Source organism: Sesamum indicum, linkage group LG9 (genome assembly GCF_026168435.1).
Source record: "Sesamum indicum cultivar Baizhima isolate 11 linkage group LG9, ASM2616843v1, whole genome shotgun sequence".
In the NCBI taxonomy this organism is placed as follows: domain Eukaryota; kingdom Viridiplantae; phylum Streptophyta; class Magnoliopsida; order Lamiales; family Pedaliaceae; genus Sesamum; species Sesamum indicum.
Window position 1 is genome coordinate 4,403,320 of NC_142665.1, and position 17,117 is coordinate 4,420,436.

General features: G+C 35.8%; 4 protein-coding genes across 5 annotated transcripts; 1 reads left to right on the forward strand and 3 right to left on the reverse strand.

The window, feature by feature from the left end:
• Positions 1-719: 719 nt before the first annotated feature.
• Positions 720-2,397, reverse strand: LOC105170584 (nuclear polyadenylated RNA-binding protein). Of its 2 annotated transcripts, none has more exons than XM_020696671.2 (2): positions 1,613-2,397; positions 720-1,098 (listed from the first exon to the last, which is right to left on the reverse strand). In XM_020696671.2, the coding sequence occupies exons 1-2, from the start codon at positions 1,978-1,980 to the stop codon at positions 1,086-1,088; spliced, it is 381 nt and encodes a 126-aa protein (XP_020552330.1). In that variant the 5' UTR covers positions 1,981-2,397; the 3' UTR covers positions 720-1,085. The 2 variants fall into 2 exon arrangements, with proteins under 2 accessions (XP_020552330.1, XP_011089710.1); XM_011091408.3 differs by having other exon boundaries at positions 720-1,106; positions 1,613-2,374.
• A 1,677-nt stretch (positions 2,398-4,074) lies between these two features.
• LOC105170585 (uncharacterized) lies at positions 4,075-6,466 on the reverse strand. The gene is made up of 3 exons (XM_011091409.3): positions 6,160-6,466; positions 4,636-4,716; positions 4,075-4,393 (listed from the first exon to the last, which is right to left on the reverse strand). The coding sequence occupies exons 1-3, from the start codon at positions 6,316-6,318 to the stop codon at positions 4,217-4,219; spliced, it is 417 nt and encodes a 138-aa protein (XP_011089711.1). The 5' UTR covers positions 6,319-6,466; the 3' UTR covers positions 4,075-4,216.
• Positions 6,467-7,967: 1,501 nt separating this feature from the next.
• On the reverse strand, positions 7,968-15,263 carry OVA5 (Lysyl-tRNA synthetase, class II). Its single transcript, XM_020696864.2, has 14 exons — positions 14,959-15,263; positions 14,038-14,256; positions 13,009-13,120; positions 12,287-12,395; positions 11,840-11,897; positions 11,682-11,750; positions 11,410-11,517; positions 10,849-10,941; positions 10,577-10,681; positions 10,147-10,353; positions 9,859-9,953; positions 9,478-9,568; positions 8,981-9,157; positions 7,968-8,487 (listed from the first exon to the last, which is right to left on the reverse strand). Exons 1-14 carry the CDS (start codon positions 15,193-15,195, stop codon positions 8,395-8,397), a joined length of 1,773 nt encoding a protein of 590 aa, XP_020552523.1. The 5' UTR covers positions 15,196-15,263; the 3' UTR covers positions 7,968-8,394.
• Positions 15,264-16,216: 953 nt separating this feature from the next.
• On the forward strand, positions 16,217-16,864 carry LOC105170588 (uncharacterized). Its single transcript, XM_011091411.3, has one exon. The coding sequence runs from the start codon at positions 16,365-16,367 to the stop codon at positions 16,710-16,712; it is 348 nt and encodes a 115-aa protein (XP_011089713.1). The 5' UTR covers positions 16,217-16,364; the 3' UTR covers positions 16,713-16,864.
• Positions 16,865-17,117: the final 253 nt, after the last annotated feature.

Sequence of the window (17,117 nt, forward strand, 5' to 3'; positions counted from 1 at the left end):
TGAGGCTCAGGTATCAAACTCAGACGTGGAGGCGGCATAGTGGAGAGATATAATACGAAGAGTATTTGCTAAGGGAAGAGAACTTAATTGACGCCGATGCAGCTGGAGAACTTAATTCACGTCTGATTTGTGCTCATCGTCACTTGCAACGTGTGAATAATCAGTTGAATTTGTCTAATGGAATACTCTTACGTGTTGTTCAACTCAAAATGTTGTGTTGGATTGTTGGTAATTAGTCTCTGTGTGCCGTCCTCATCAGAAAAGATGGATAGTTTGAACCTGACCTTGACAACATCAGGAAATTGGAGGAGTTTGAGGCACTCCAGGAGAGGTTTTGATTCAAAACCAATCAATTTTTCAATTATTTGTTTGAATTCCACGAGAAATAAAATCTAGAGTTCACTTACACAAGGAAGAGTATAAACTTCACCTACAGACGAGATTCCAACACAAGACGGCAGTGGGGCGAGCCAACATAGTATCCACCAGTAAGATCAATATAGATATGACAATTACTGCTAATAATCCTTCTCAATTACTGAGATGATTTGATTTAACTTGAGCATCTTAATGCGATCTTTGGTTGCAGGATACTGAGAAGAGCACGACAGGTTAACGTACTATGTTTTGTCATGTTATTTCAAGTTGTTATCAGTTGTACTCAAAGGCAAACATAAGTACAAAAATGTACTAAAAGATAAGGCTAGCAGACAGGCAAGTAGGCCAGAACAAAGGCTTGAAACGCAATAGCACTAAAGATGTTTACATTTCATATCATTTTCGCTACAATGAATCAAGGATGGTTACACATGTCACAGAAATTACATCTTGATCACTCCATCCGAATAGCAGTCAGTTCAAGTCTTAGTTCAAATTCTTGGACTCGATCACAAGGGAGGGAGGGCCGGTAGTTGATGTAGCCAAATATGGTCTTCGTTCGACCACATTCTCTTTTGAGTAATGAGGTTGTCCAGACAGAAGCTATATAATCTCGTCAGGTTTGTGGTGATTGCCGGATCATGAGTTTGGAACTGGTTGAGCAGCATCAGAGGATTACACAGAGACAACGGCTGCTTTCCTCTTCATTATCGGTATCCCCTGTTTCACTAAGGCAAGAATCCAACGTTAGATTCACAAATGTTGCCTCTGTTGTTTGATAATTGCAAGACAGATCGTGAAACAATTGCAAAAACAACACTGAAATCAAGCACAAGAAGACATAAAATTTGTGGTTTGGACAATGTTTCTACATTCATTGTACTTCAGGTCTATCGAACAACCCAAAGAAGGATTTTCTTAGGACAGACACAAATTTTCTCCAACACACCTAACGGTTCAAGGACCTCATCTGGTGAGGAATTTTCTCTTACATTATGAAATAAACTTATTCCCTAAAACGGCAGCTAATCAAAGATTCTAGCAAGAAATCCAGACTAATCATACACAAGACGAGTGACTTACAGTTGTGATGCCAGTGATCGATATACAATTTAAGAAAAACATCAACATAAGATAAAGTACAGCAACTCTTGCAATATGATTGTTTGAGTCCAGTCATCCTTAATTTTAGCACAATTTTCTCATAGATACAGAAAGAGACAAGAGCAGGCACCTGGATTCAAACTCCTTGATTTCAACAAGTTGTTTCCCTAAGCTATCCCTCCATCGCACCCTTTTCTTCTCGACATCTCTGTCAGGCCGAGACGGGAGCTTCCTGAGACAGCTCTTGAGCACAACCTCAGCCTCATGCTTCACATCCACATCCTCCTCTTTCAGACCAGATGATGATGATGACGACGACGATGACGATGAAGACTCATCAGAAACATCATCAGACACCGTTGAAGGAAAAACGTGTGGAGCGTTCTCCAATTTCAATGGCCCTGATGCGTAAAGATGCACGGCAGAGGGCTTGCAGAAGCACATGAATGGACACTGGATCTTGCAGAACAAAACTCTCATGAAAACTGTTTCCTTCATCAGTAACTCATTTTCTCACTACCTATGCACAGTCCATAGTGAATTCTGAACTTCAGCTTAGTTCTTGCCTATGTAGCTTGCAATGAATCAGACAAATATTGTTTCCTCAATCCAACAACCAATGATGCATGTGAGAACCTGACCAGTGAAGAATGTAAAATTTCCAGAACACTTGTGATTCTAGAATTGATTTAATGAAAGAGAAAACACCAAGAATGCTGCAAGTATTATTTCAAGATGGTTTCACATGTCAGGTGAAATGACTATCCTGCCCTTCATCAGGGACACAGCATTCATTCACCTACATGATTCCATTATTACCAGAACAAACTGAAACAGTGAAAAGCAGAAGAGAGTTCTGAGAATATTGAGAGTGGAGATTGGAAAGAACAAAAGGAAGGTGAATATGCTTAGCTGGAATATTACTATTACCCCTTCTAGTATTTAACTGTAACTAACATAAACTCTCGTACAATCATACTCTTACCATCTTTTTGAAAAATTAAGAGTTCCTTTCTTGGACAACCAAAGTATAATATTCTTGTCTATAGCAGCAAGAGAGAAAAAAACATCCAATGTTTAAAGATCCTTTTTTCTGGATTTTCGTGCAATGTCAGGATTTTTTTCTTTTTTTTTTTTTTTTTGGGTTATAAGCAATATAATTATAATTTATAATCGTCAATAGTAGAGTTTTTCTTGTATAAATCCGGTGTAAAGACACTACTCAGTAAGTATCAGATCGTGTGAGCAATAGGATTGACATTGTGCTGACGTGCCATGATTCAATTGTTTGGTATTTTCACATTCCATTGATGTAAAAGAAAATCTTTCTTGGACTAAATAATAAGATGATGGTTGTTGTTATACGGCAAGGTGAAGATATGCTTTGATTTTCTACTAGATAATTAGGTATAAATGCTTCATTAATTTGTCTCATCACATTGGTGCTTATTCTAAATCACCCTGAATCAACTTCTTACAAGAACCTAAGATGCTTTGATGCCAAAGCAAACAATTGATGTCTTTTGGAATGAGTGAAGGTATTACTCTTTTTTTATATCAGGCCATAAAGTACATGGAAAGTAAAAATTTTCATTTGCTCCTTGTAGGGCAAAAGCGCAAAATGTTGGGCGAAAAAGACTAATAGACCCTTAGTAGAATTAATTTCTTACCGTGAATCTTGACAATATATTCGTGAAATTTGAGACGGATCGACCCCAATGATCGGTATAAAGTTCATAACCGACTCCATGTCATGAACAGTGTTAATCTGACTAATCTCGAATGCTGTTAAACGTTACTATCCGTGAATCTTGGCCATGGGTTGCAATGGCATCACTTATCGAAGCGTGCCACATGCCTACAAGGGAGTGGAGAAATGGTGGGGCTGGTGGAAATGAGGAACATCAAATGTGGTTGGAGCCACATGATTATGAAAGCCAATAAAGCTGGTGCTTTAGGAAAATTCCATATAAAAGTTTCTATTTATTTCTTTTTATTGAGAAAAGAAAAGAGTTATCATAGAGTTTGACAATCTTTGAGCCCTTTTTCACTCATAGCAGGGGACATCAGAAGCATGGGGCAAATGTAATTAATATTGGGGGGGCAAGGCTCCTTTCCTCTTGGCCCCCTTGTCTTTCCTTAGACCTACACTCAATATTAGCAGGTATATGCATGAGCCCAATATGGTGATCATGGCAGTAAGTTTCTTGTCCAAATTCAGACATTACGAGAGCTATTATATTCAGCATCATCAGAAGAGATATTTTAACTCTTATGTTTAATTTACTAGGAAACTTTAAGTTCCTTCTGCCTTTCATATAGAAACTTGAAAATATATTAATATTTACGAACTACGTGTATAAAATCAGCGTTATTTGTAGGTTTGGACTGACATTGTCAATCCAAGACACCCGTAAATTGCAGGGACTTGACAGTTCAATTGCAACCTGAAACATGCGAAAGATGTCAATGGTTCTGCATCAATTGCAAGAATCCAAAGAAACTGCACATTGTGGGACAACCACAATGTTCTACTAGCTAAATGAGTTGTGAGTAGATAATTTATGTCTTTATATGAATGCTATACCTTAATATTTAAAAATATTGGATTCCTTTCAAACCAACGATCAGTACTCAAATACATTTAAGGATGACAGACAAGTACCAGATAACTACTCCAATACATGACATAACTGAAACATCAGAGACACAATGTCACAGTTCTACAAGAAGTTTAGTCGATTGTCCTGTCAGAAGCAATCTCCATTTGCATATCAGGATAACTGTCCTGGCCCTGATTGATTAGAGCAGACGAAGATGCAGACAGGCCTTGGGTTCCACCTCTCTCGTCTGATTCATTGCCTCCTTGTTCTGGCAGCCCAGCACCGGGCATCCAACCGTTCAGCTTACCCTGTGAAATAGGGGCAAGACAAGGCTTTTGCAAAGTTAGAGACAATAAGTCAGGATTGATTCTACTAACAACACCTCAAGGGAAGTCAGCATAAAAGTGGACAAATATAATTTCTAATACTATGTTCATTGGTTCAGTTACAGACAGAAAGGAAAGTTGAGTAGCTAAACCAAAGGAAAGAAGGCTTGAAGGGTCAACTATATCTATGTCTGAATGCATTTATTCAGATCAAATGGAAGAACCTGCAAATAGGCAAAAATCTCAGGCACAGTAACCATTTTCCCTTCTTGCAGCTTTGTCACTATCCATTCATGAAACTTCAGCTGAAAAATACCAAATCATATTGTAAGTTATTACAGCAAAGCAAAAACAGCAATGAGTTTTCAATGCAGACAGCAAGATTTTTCAAAAGTACAATTCAGAAATCTGTTTCAGCATAATTACAAATGAAATTGTCTGAACCACGATTTCACTAATAAACACTGAAATAAGAACGACTAAAAGCCACGTTACTTCTCCAAGACTGCACGTTTTTAAGCACACTATGCTGATCAAGGCAAACATGACATTCATAAATAAGTCAACACAACAGAGATATTTATATAGATTATAATGCGACTGATCAGTGTTAGCGACATGATGAAGTCAGAAATGTAAGAGTCACACTGAGTTTATTGTCACTTTCTTAGTGATATCGAAGACTTTTCAGAAACAGCAACTCGTGTGTTTAGTGAAAGATTAGTTCATATAATCTCGACAAGTGTTATACTCACGACAAAAGACTTTATTGCAGCTTGAAAATCTTTTCTTACTATGCCGACAAAATAAAAGCGCCAAAAACCAATGGTTCACAATCACCTAGGAATCCATGCATTGATTCTTACGACATCTTTTCCAGATAACTTGGAGCAGATATTTCTAACAATTAAAAGTCTCATAATCGGAACAGGACACGTGTTGTCTGTCAACATGATGAACATCACGTTTTATCCATCTACATGTAAAATGGAAGCCCGTCCCTCAATAAATAGCTACATCAAATGCACCTTAACAAGATGAAATTTCGTTGCTCCATCAGTATTAATAATACTGAAAATCACTAGCTCGATATATGCAATCAAATTTACAGAAGCAACACCTTTTACTTATGAAATCAAGAAAATGTTAAGAAAGTTACTGAAGTTGACCAAGGGTTAGATGCAGTGCATGACAGGGTAGAAACAAAACCTGCAATCCAACCCCTATAAGACAATGCAAGATTTTCATTAAACTAAACGTAATTTTCATACATTTCCCAACTCCAAATTCAACAAGAAATTGGAGAGGAAAATCATTCTCAGATTAGTCTAATTAATTTCCACCAAATTAACATGCATTTCCTTACAAATTCAAGAAAGAAAAGAATTACTCTGAGATGGTAAACTAGTAATTAAATGTATGGTATCACATATCATATAAAGCACCATGCAACAAAAGCATCCATCAACAAGCACATGATAAACCCTAACTGCATCCCAATTCAATCAAAATCAGACAGCCCCTGAAGCAACAAATAAGAAAACATAAATCAATCAAAAGCATATATAAGAATAGATTAACCAAACTGTACATAAGTTGATTCAAATTACGACAGCCCATCAAGCAACAAAGAAAATGTAATTAATTAAAGAATAACCAACTAATTAATTGATCCCTTATCGCAACAACATCCAATCTTGAAATTGAGAGGAAAAAAGGAAGGGAAAATTGAGCACTAGGGTTCTTACAAGAGCGTAGTTCTGGCCAGCCTCAAAAGCCAGCTTCTGCTGATTGACAGACTGGGTGTAGAACTGAGAGAGACTGTTAGCAGTGTTCTGAAACATTGAGAACAAAGCCCTTTCGTTCTCATCAACAACAGTAATCTCCATCTTTCTCTTCTGCGCCATTTTTCTTGTTTTCTCCACTCCTTTTTTTTTTTTTGGTAAGGTTCTCTTCCACCAACAAAACCCTGAATGTGGTATAAATGGATTATAAATTGAGATGAAGAGAGAGAGGGAAAGAGAGAGAGAGAGAGAAGCTCCGATGCTTTGTTACACATGTAAGGTGATGCAGATAAGCGGGCACCAGCTGCTTTTATTAATGATGAGTCAGGTGAGCAACATTGTGCTTTAACGCCTGCGCATTTTTTGCACTTCTTCCACTCACGACAACTTCCATTCCATGCAAACGTATACATATGTGTGTGGGTTTGTGTGTGTCTCTGCATGAGAGAGAGAGAGAGAGAGAGAGTTTGTTGATGATAGGTGGTGAGAATTTGAGAGAAGCAAAAGCAAGAGGAGAAATGTAGTTAACTACTGTAGAGTTGAAGAAGAAGCCAAAGAGTTGAATCAAATTTGCATGCATATGCTTACAGACACACAATACGTATATATATATATATATATATATATTTATACGTAGAAGTTGAGAGAAATAATAGTTTGAGACTTGGAGCTGTACTACAAATTACTTGTGATAAGTATTCCAAAAGATTAAGGTTGCATTTCAACCCAAAATATTTTAAATTCTTCTACTCTACTTTTTTAAATTATATATTTTGTTTAATATTGATGAATTTTAAATTATTTTTAAATATAACTTTTTGAAATCCTTATTATTTTAGTCTAATAAATAAATCTTTATATTAGTTAAAATTCTCCAAATTTATTGATTTTCAAAACAAATAAATGATCCATTTTTATTCTCGATTAACTTATTATTGACTTATTACAGATGAACAAGTTACTTTTTAGTTAAATTACCCCTCATACATCGATGTTTTCACGTTAATGCATGTGAGGAAGTACGTACATTTTATAAGAATAATTTGGTTATAAAAAGATTTGTTTAACCTGCAACGCGTCATAATTAATAAGTCAATTGATGGTAAATATGAATTTTTTTTCTTTTTTGCTAATATCAGTAGATTTTAACTAACAGAAAATTTATTATTAAAATAAAAATAAACCTGAAAAGTACTAAATATAAAGTTTCAAATGACATTAGGTCTATTTGATGGTGTAGAACGCCAGAATTGCGCTTTTGTACCTTAAATCAAAAGACTATTACTCTTTGGACCGTCTTAAAAATGAACTCAAGCTATCAAGAGGCTCAACCAACTTGAAATTTTTACATCAGTTTCTCAAATACTATTAAATTACAAAAACAGCCCTTAAATTTGGCATATTTACACTAACAGCTCCAATCAATAAATGGAAAAGAAGCCCAAGTCATAGTTGGTATTTTTAACATAACATTACAAATAACACCCTCATAATGTTTTGCAATTACATTGACGCCCCCCCCCCCCCCCCCATCTGGATGCAATTTTTGTCCATAACAAGTCAATTGATTGATATTTTGAATCAGCAACAATAAAATTTGCAACTCTACATTCTTCCTAAATTGCCTCAGCGATATTTAGACAAATACATGTCAAAGGGCTTCCAGTGTAATAAAAAATAATTGATATTTTTTAATAATACAAAAGTCAATGGTAACTTTCATAATTTAATCATAATTGAGGGGCGTTAGTGCAATTATACCAAACAAATAGTAAAACCAGAATTTACACCCCAGGCCTTGAATCCAAATAACCAACTTGTCCAGCACAATACAAACCTGGTTCAAATAAGAATTTTTCTTTCGCCCGTACCTAAAATCAGTACAGCAAAGCCAATTCAACCAGAGTAGTTATTCTCAATAAAAGATGGTCATCCATATCAGTAAGGGAATTCACTAGGTTCCTAAAATAGTGTATATGCAGGTCCGCCCTTCATCATAAATACACATTAAAAAGAATCAGGTCAACATTTTCTGCCTAAATCAAGATTTTCTCAGGCGCATCGACTGTGAAGCAACGAGCATAATAGGCAGGCCAAACCGCTCAAGGAATAGTAAATACTCTGTCTAGGAAAATTACGGCAATGGTGAGAGTTCTGCATCAATGCAACAAAAAGCCGTGTACTCTGAAAATCCTACTGCTATTGCTGAGTCTTGAGGACAGGGAATGCAATAACGTCACGTATACTGGCCGAGTTTGTTAACAGCATTACAAGCCTGTCGATGCCAAGCCCCTGACAAAAAATTTTCATCAGGTTCGGTTAATTTTTGATGTATCAAAGAGTACTCCAGAGTACGTAAGAGCATTCTGTACATCTAAATTCCAACTCCATTTTGTGCTGAGCTCAGCTTAGAACTTGAATAACAAGTAGGGAAATTTAGGCATATTTCAAGAAAAAACATCGGATCTAGAGAAATTGCACTGAAAGGCACCCATGTTTTGTATTATAGACACAATCCTACATAAGGCAAGATAGTTACTAGGAAAGTATTGCATAGTCATGGTAAAACTCTCTCATAAATAAGTTTATTGCTTTTTCTTGTTCCGCCTTTCTGGGTATAAGAAATAGGAATGAAAAATTTACTATAGAAGCATTAAAGCTGGCAATATATAACCCAAAAAGGGTTCATTTGATTTTTCAGCTTAACCATTCAGATTTTGATATGAAAGGTCTCTGTGGATTATAAGAATAGCCTAGCTAAGTTAATTTATTAAAGAAGCTATACCAGTCCAGAAGCAGGAGGCATCCCGTACTCCAGAGCCGTTAAAAAGTCTTCATCAAGAGTCACCTCATATGCACCATCATCCGCGTCCTTGTCTTTGTTGTCTGTATCAGATGCTTCTGAAACCAAAGCTGCGTTCTTCTTTTTATGCTGCCTCACTTGCTCTTCCAGACGTTGTCTCTGCAGCCATATCAAATTCAGAACCTATAGACTTAGTTATATGCACACAAATGCCAGCCGTGTGGCCTGTGCTTTAGAGAATCTGTTATTATTTCTACAGATTCACATCTAGAAGGTTTTATATCTTCTGTACTGGATAAATTATAATGTCATCATTTTCAGGCAAGGAGACATTACAATTAAACCATAGACAGCCCTTTCCTGACATAGGATATCTGAAAAGGCCCTTAGCCAAAATGGAAAAAAATTGAGAAAGAAATGATGGAAGAACAGTCAGCTAGTTACCACCTTCAAAAACATATAGCAAGCTGCATGCTTACCTGGTCCAAAGGATCGGTTAATTCAGAGAAAGCATTTGCCATCTCGCGACCACATACGAAGAGCTCAAATCTCTCAGTCAAGCCTGCATGTCTGGACATCATATGAAAACGTAAGATACTCCAAAATATTTGCTTGCTTTCGTGCAGATAAAATGGATAAAATTGTTGACAAGAACTACAACACGAGCCTAATTATTGTCCCCCTAATAGCAAAGATTTTTCTTATCTAGTATCTACCACATTAAAAGGAACATAGAAACTAGGAAAAGGTAGCCAGATTTATTATTTAACCAATAGACTCCAACAACGACAACAATTAAATACAAACTAGTATTTTCCATTTCAAGTGGCACAAAATAAACCTTATGAAAATGTCAGCACCTTCTATGCGGCTTGGCTAGTGGAGATACTTCAAGTGGGTAGTCCAAGACAAAAGTGGGTTGCAATAACTGTGATTCTACTGCTAATTCAAATACCTGGACAATACAACAGAATCAATATTCAAAATTTCAATACACGGTATTATGAAACTCAAACACAAACACTACCAGAAACTTTTCACAATCTAACATTCACAAAACTTCCTGCCATAGAACACAAACAGAATATTTTCACATAAGTACTGCAGGAATTAGAATTCAGCTTGTGAAGTAAGTTGTGCTGATTGACCTCATTGAGCAAATGACCAACAGATGGGCATGCTTCAATTGAACTTTTGTTTTGGTTATCACGACCAATATCTAGGGTTTGCAAAACAACTTCTTTGGCAGCAGTAAGATCGTCACCAAACTTGGTGAAATCAATCCCTGTTGCTTCTTTCACAAGATTGTGCATTGTCTCCCTCCTCCATGGTCTTTCTAAGGATATCTCTACACCCTGCAAGAAAGTATGAAGAATCAGTCGTGTATAAGGAAAACAAAAATGAGACTTCTTTAAGAAATCAGGAAAAGAAAACACCTCAAACCATCTAAAGTAGGTTCAAGTCTTTGTTTCTGACTGAAAAGTTGGGGCGGGGGGGAGATAAAAGGATTTAACAGAACAAATATCATTATGATATGTAGACAAATGAAAACAACAGAAGAAGGAGATACGAAGTTACCTGATAATCAAGGGTAAGTTTCCCATTAACTGTAAGAGCACAACGTGTTATAATCTCTTCTGTCATATTCATCATGCTTTCGTAGTCTGAGTATGCTTCATACATCTAATAATGATACAAAAACTTTAATCAATTACTGATCATTTCAATCAATTGGAAGTTTAGTACAGCTAAATCATAATATTCAGTGTTAAAGGCAGGCATGTGAACTCATTCATCCAGATTTGCTAGTCATTTCCACCAGAAAATACAATATAGGAACCTTTTTTTACCTCAATGGTGGTGAATTCAGGATTATGACGAGTTGAAAGACCTTCATTCCTGAATATCCTGCCTATCTCGTATACTTTTTCAAATCCACCAACCTGCCAATTGGCAAAGAAAGATTATGGTGACAGAATATACACATGACGATCTTACCACGATAAAACACACAAGCAATGAGCGAATACGAGGCATGGTCGAATAGGCAGGCAGAAACTCAATCAAAATCCTTGAAGTTTTTACAGCAGGGATACAGTTTTTCCAATAACTATATCAGAAAAAACAAATATGGAAAGAGACAAATATGTTATGAGAAAACCAGCAAGAGTGAACATTACCATTTGTCATGAACACTAAAGCAATTAACTCATCGTAGTCTGTTGGAAAATTTCTGTTAATGTTTAAGTAACTATCGAGTCAAATTTTCTGGTATAAAATCCAGCAAATGTGAAAGAATCAAGAGACGAGTATAAATATTCTCCAGAAGAAAGCTGCAAGGAACAAATTATCCATACATAACTACAGAGCTTAACTTATACATAAAATTGATATGGAAAACAGAATCTCACCAGCATTCTCTTCAAGTGGAGCTCAGTTGCAATGCGCAGATAAAGATCTTGCCCAAGAGAGTTGTGGTATGTAATAAATGGCCTAGCTTCAGCCCCACCAGCTGCTCCCTATTAGAGAAAATCAGTCAAGAACTAAACCTAAAGTAAATATTAACTTTTAAGTAAATAGATGTTTAAAACAATTCATTGGCATGATACACTTTTTCCATCTGCATATAAGAAAAAAATTCCAAATACTATTTAACCATTACCAGAAATCAATTATTAATTACCTGAAGAACTGGAGTTTCAACTTCAACAAAACCGGCAGATTCTACTGTCTTCCTTATTTCTGATATAATCTACTGAAAACATGCAAAATTTAGAACCTCACCTTGTGCAACTAGCACAATATGCGAGAGAAAGATAGTTGAGTATAAAAAAAAATAACCTTGGCTCTTTTCCTAAATGTGTCGGCCACCTCAGGGTTTGCAATCATATCTACATACCTATCACACAAAAAGAAAAAACGAGAACGTGCATAAGAAAAGGAACTATACCAGATATATTATCACTAGATCAAGATACAGGCAGCTTGTGTTAGAAACTAATATTCTTGGGATGTATAAATCTGAATTAAGTATTCATATATAACAGAATAAATTGACAGAGCTGCCTTATCAAGAGGAAAAATATTATGATAGTGTTCCATTGCTTTGTCAACAATATAGACAAAGAAACATATAAAGTAACCATTTTTGTGGAAATGCATATGGCGAGGTAATTCTTGTAAGGAGAAAATCAAATTGGCATGGATTGTCACTAAACATTGTGGTTAATGCATGCACAAACTGTCCATGTATTTGCATGGATGTGAGAGAGCAAGTGAGAGTATTACCTTTGCCGATAGCGCTTATCTATGTCTGTCAGGCCATGATATTTATCAGGCAAAGGAAGCAAAGATTTTGTAAGGATTGAGAATGAAGTCACACAAACAGATAATTCCCCTACAACAAAAAGCAGGGAAACAACTATCAAAGGATGGACCAGAAAATGAAATTACTTTTGCAATGATTTTGATCTGAGTTTGTTCTACCAATAGTCCAGCTATTGAAGGACTAGAGCTTAACAATAAAGAAATTAGCACCGAATAAAAATAGAGGTTCTTGGCATCAATTTAAACACACAAACATATGTAGAAAGCATTGAACAGAGTTCAATTCTATCCAACAGCGAAGAGGCTTCCATGTAAGACAAAATTCCTAAAAGCCTAAAAATCTAATCGTGCTGACTCCACCATAAACAGCCAGGTATAAGTAACTATGAACTAAGCTAATTCAGAAACAGAGGTCACTCCTTAGTATACAATAAACTATCATGAGTTTGAACACAATGTAATTCCAACTCAAATTGTTTAAGAGAAGTGACTGAATATCAAGAAACTGAAGACAACAAAATCTTTTGTTCAATGACATGACGGTGCACAGACCCAACTTGAACTTAATCAGATAGTGAAATAAATCAAGCTGATGGGGAAAAGTAAATCTGGTCATGTTTGTGCATCATGATATTTTTTCCAAGAACAATTCGAAGTAGGACAAAGACTGAAAAAGAACATACCTTTTTCTGTGCGCTTAATTGAGCCACTTGCCCCCAGTATATCACCTATATCAACCAGTGTCTTCAAATGTTCAAATTGATCACTTAGTAGCTTTTCCTTCTCACAGTAAAGCTGAAACCGAAAAGAAATATCCTCACTATGTGGCAATCAAGAACTTCAACCACCACCCAATAACTTTATGTGAAAGCAACTTAAATAATAAACAAATATAAATAAATAATCTTACAGAAGACAAACATAAACAAACAGCAACTGAAATGAATTATATACCTATTTTTCTCTGGATATTTTCATAACACCAACTTGTGATACCATTTTAATTTCTTATATGGTGAATTGTAGTTGTATTTGCAATAGATCTTCCTGTATAGTTTTATGAGCACCATCTGATAATTGCATTGTTGTCCATCAGCAGATCAACAGAAATTTTTAGCTTTTGTCAGTACACATATTTCACTTGTTACTATTGTTTGGTAAATTTTATTGTATCTCTTTGTTAATATACTAAACTTAAAAATGATGCAAAAGAACTAGCCATCTTAATACTTGATTGCATAAAGATATATACCATTTTGTTTAGATTATCAGTTACAAGTTGAACTATTGAACAACGGATGGCTCGTTGAGGGTTCAAAATGACCTAACGTGTCATATCAACCCAAACAAAAAACTTAGCTAATGGTTTGTGTCGTTTTGATCCACTGATTAACCAATTTGTGTTGCTATACAGATATCTAAAACTCTTAACACTTACCGTATCTCTGTAACCTCACTCTCTGCTAGAAATAATTTTTGCGTTTAAATGTGAAAAGCTTGCGTAGTTCAACCAATGAACTGATAGAATTTCACCTAAAGCTAGAATCTTGGAGTAGCTATCTTGATGCCTTGCTCACTTTCTTTGATACAATGCAGTATAGGTTTAAAATTTATGGCACCAAGTACTCCTATAAGCAAACAGATAAAGCAGGCAAAGAGGGAAGAGTACAATTAAGTCAATCACACATTTTAATTATAAACATAGAGCAAACCTGGATTGTCCCTGAGTCATCCCTCAAAGTCAAAAACGCGAGCTTCCCAAAAGCTCTGCGAGCCACAATCCTTCCAGCGATAGACACACGGTCACTCTCAGTGGTCAACTCTTCACCATTGCCTAAATTCCTATAAATTTCTTGAAGCTGATCTGCTGTATGAGTACGTTCCCACTTATAAGCATATGGATCTAAGCCCTTGCTCCTTAGCTCTTGGACCTATAAGCAAGAAAGACCAGTTAATCTGATTCAAAAGGACTATGGTCAGCGCCAACCAATGCTTTCATAGAAATGTCCAGATTTTCTTCATTTTCTCCAATTGTTTGCAAATGACAATTCATATCAAGTTCAAATTCACTATATAGCTTTTAACAGTTCATGACAATCGCAGAGCCCCACATTCCTCCGTACTTAATGTGTGAATGAGGTAACTACCTCCAAGAATAGGCACCAGGTTCCCCCATGTTATCAGCGAGAAACTACACTATAGAACTTGAATTAAAAAATATCCAACGCTCACCAGTTAAAGAAACTTATGACGGACTTTCTGCAAGCATAAATTTGGTTAGCGTGGAGGATGCTTGATCAGATAGAAAAACTTCAATACCTAACACAAAGAAGATGAAAAATAACTCCTACAGATCATATCACTATTACATGTATCATATTCATCTTAATTAGGGGGAAAATGTGCCCTTTCTTTAAGTTCTTGAACAAGCCATACTTCACTAGTTCAGGATACTATTCAACAGTATGCCTACAACAAAATCAACGAAAAAATAGAGGTAGAATCCGAATCAAAATGAGACCGCATATCTCCTAGTTACAAATTCATCAGCCCAATTTTCATAACATTCAAGCAAGCAGCAACAACTCATTGAATTGCCTACATTATTACTCAGAACACATCAAAGACTGTACCTTTTTTATACGGATGGCGCGAACGGCCTCTCTATCGGACGTGGAAGTTGCGGACGAGGGGGGCCTGCGGTTGCGACCGCCCGCGACGACCGCTGTTCCGGCGGCGGAAGAAGAAGAAGAAGAGGAGCAGCGAACGATGAAAAGGGGTCGAATATTTCCAAAGAGAAAGTGGGGTTTGGAAGCAGCGGCTAGGTGGAGCAGCTGCTTCAGTCTCAGTGGGTGTAGCGCCACCTCCATTGTCGACGCTTTTGCTCCTTTGCTCCAACTCTTGTATTGAGTTTTGTTATCCTGAGTTTCTTTATTTTCTAAAATAGTTTTATTTATATATATATATATATATATAATAAGTAAAAATAAAACTAAATAATTATATATTTTCTAAATATATAAATTATCATGCGCATAATTAATGAGATGCAAATCAATATTAATTTATTTTATCATTTTAGATCATAAATCGTTTCCAATCAAGTATACTATAAGTAATATTATTTTATAATCATAACTTTGAATTTTTGTCAATGTTTTAGTAAGATTAAACGTACATCCTAATCTATATATTAATTTTCACGTAATTATATCTTAATCTTTAGTAATATTAAATCAGCTAAAGAGGCGTTTGTCATCAAGTATATTATAAGTCAAATCAAACTAAAAAATAGTTTAATTACCAAATCATTCTTAATTTTCTAGACCAAATAACATTAAATAAAAGACAAAATCTAAGTCGCGTTGTTTGTTATTTTTAATTCAAGAGAGTTTTATACCTTTTAAGTTTTCACCACATGTAATTTGAATTTAATCCTAAATTGTTTTGATTATGGCCCAAATTTCTTAGAATCATTTCAATATTTCCTATTTTATATTTCAGAAGTATTTGAAATTAGGATTCAAAAAACAATCATAAGTATTTATTTATTACAACACATATAAAATTCGGTGTAAATTGATGATTGTACTATACAAAAATCAAAATTATAAAACCTTTTGCCGAATTTAAGGAACTGTAGGGAAGTAATGACACGAAAGTCTTTCAACCTCAAATTTTGAGATAATCATAACCATCCATCAAATAATTCTTATTCGAATAATATTCGTCCATATTTAATCAATCATATTGTAAGTATTATAATAATTTATAATGTACGATAAATAATCATACGATAAGTACAATCAGTTATGGTATATCTATTTAAAATATCATTAAATTGATAAAATTCTCAGTCGTCCATTCCATATGATATGATCAGATTCAGACCGAGTCCACCACCAGTTGGTGAAAAACATGATTGGCCACTTCATTTTTCAATTAAAACGATTGATAACAACCCTTCCCAGTTCCCATCCACCCCCTAAAATTCATTAACACAGACAACAATTCAAATATCTTACAAGCACTAGAGAAGATGCCGTTCAACGGTGTACTAGTGGCGTCGACGGCCAATGCATCGGCAGAGCTGTGGCAGCGCCTAGCGTGTCTGTCGGAGAGGATAAGCAGTGATCGGATGCTGGATTTGGTCCTCTGTTTTCCTCTACAGCAACTAGGGCGCTGGGCTCTCTACGTGTGGACTTACCTCTGCGTCTCCCCCTACCCTCACCGTCGTCACTACGCGACTTCCTATTACAGCGATGATAGTTTCGATGAGGATTCCGACGACGACAGTGCTTTGTCCTCCGCCAATCCCCAATATGTGTACCGTAGTTGTAGCAGCGAAACTGGCGGTCACTACGAATATTCTTCCCAATCTGATTAGTCTGTGGTAGGCAGCTGATTTTTTCCTTGTACAGTTATTAGTATCACCACCAACCCTGTTCTTGATCTCTTCTTCCTCTTGATTGGCCTTCACTTTTGCTATTATTACACTTGTACGACTTTAAATAAATAGAAAATTTTGATGATCATAAATTTCTCTGCAATATATATTTTTTCAATTTTAATGTGATCAATTGATTATATAAAAATGTACATTCCCGATACACAAAGGAGTCGAGCGATGAGTATAAACGGCAATAGGTCGAGTTCGGAGACCTCCGCCCCAGCCCCCTTCGATTTTTTCCCCTCCCAAACTTGGACATAACAGCTCTAAGTTGTAAAATTTAATTATTTTTTTTGTAATATATTAATATATATTAAAAAAATTAAAATTATTACTTATAAA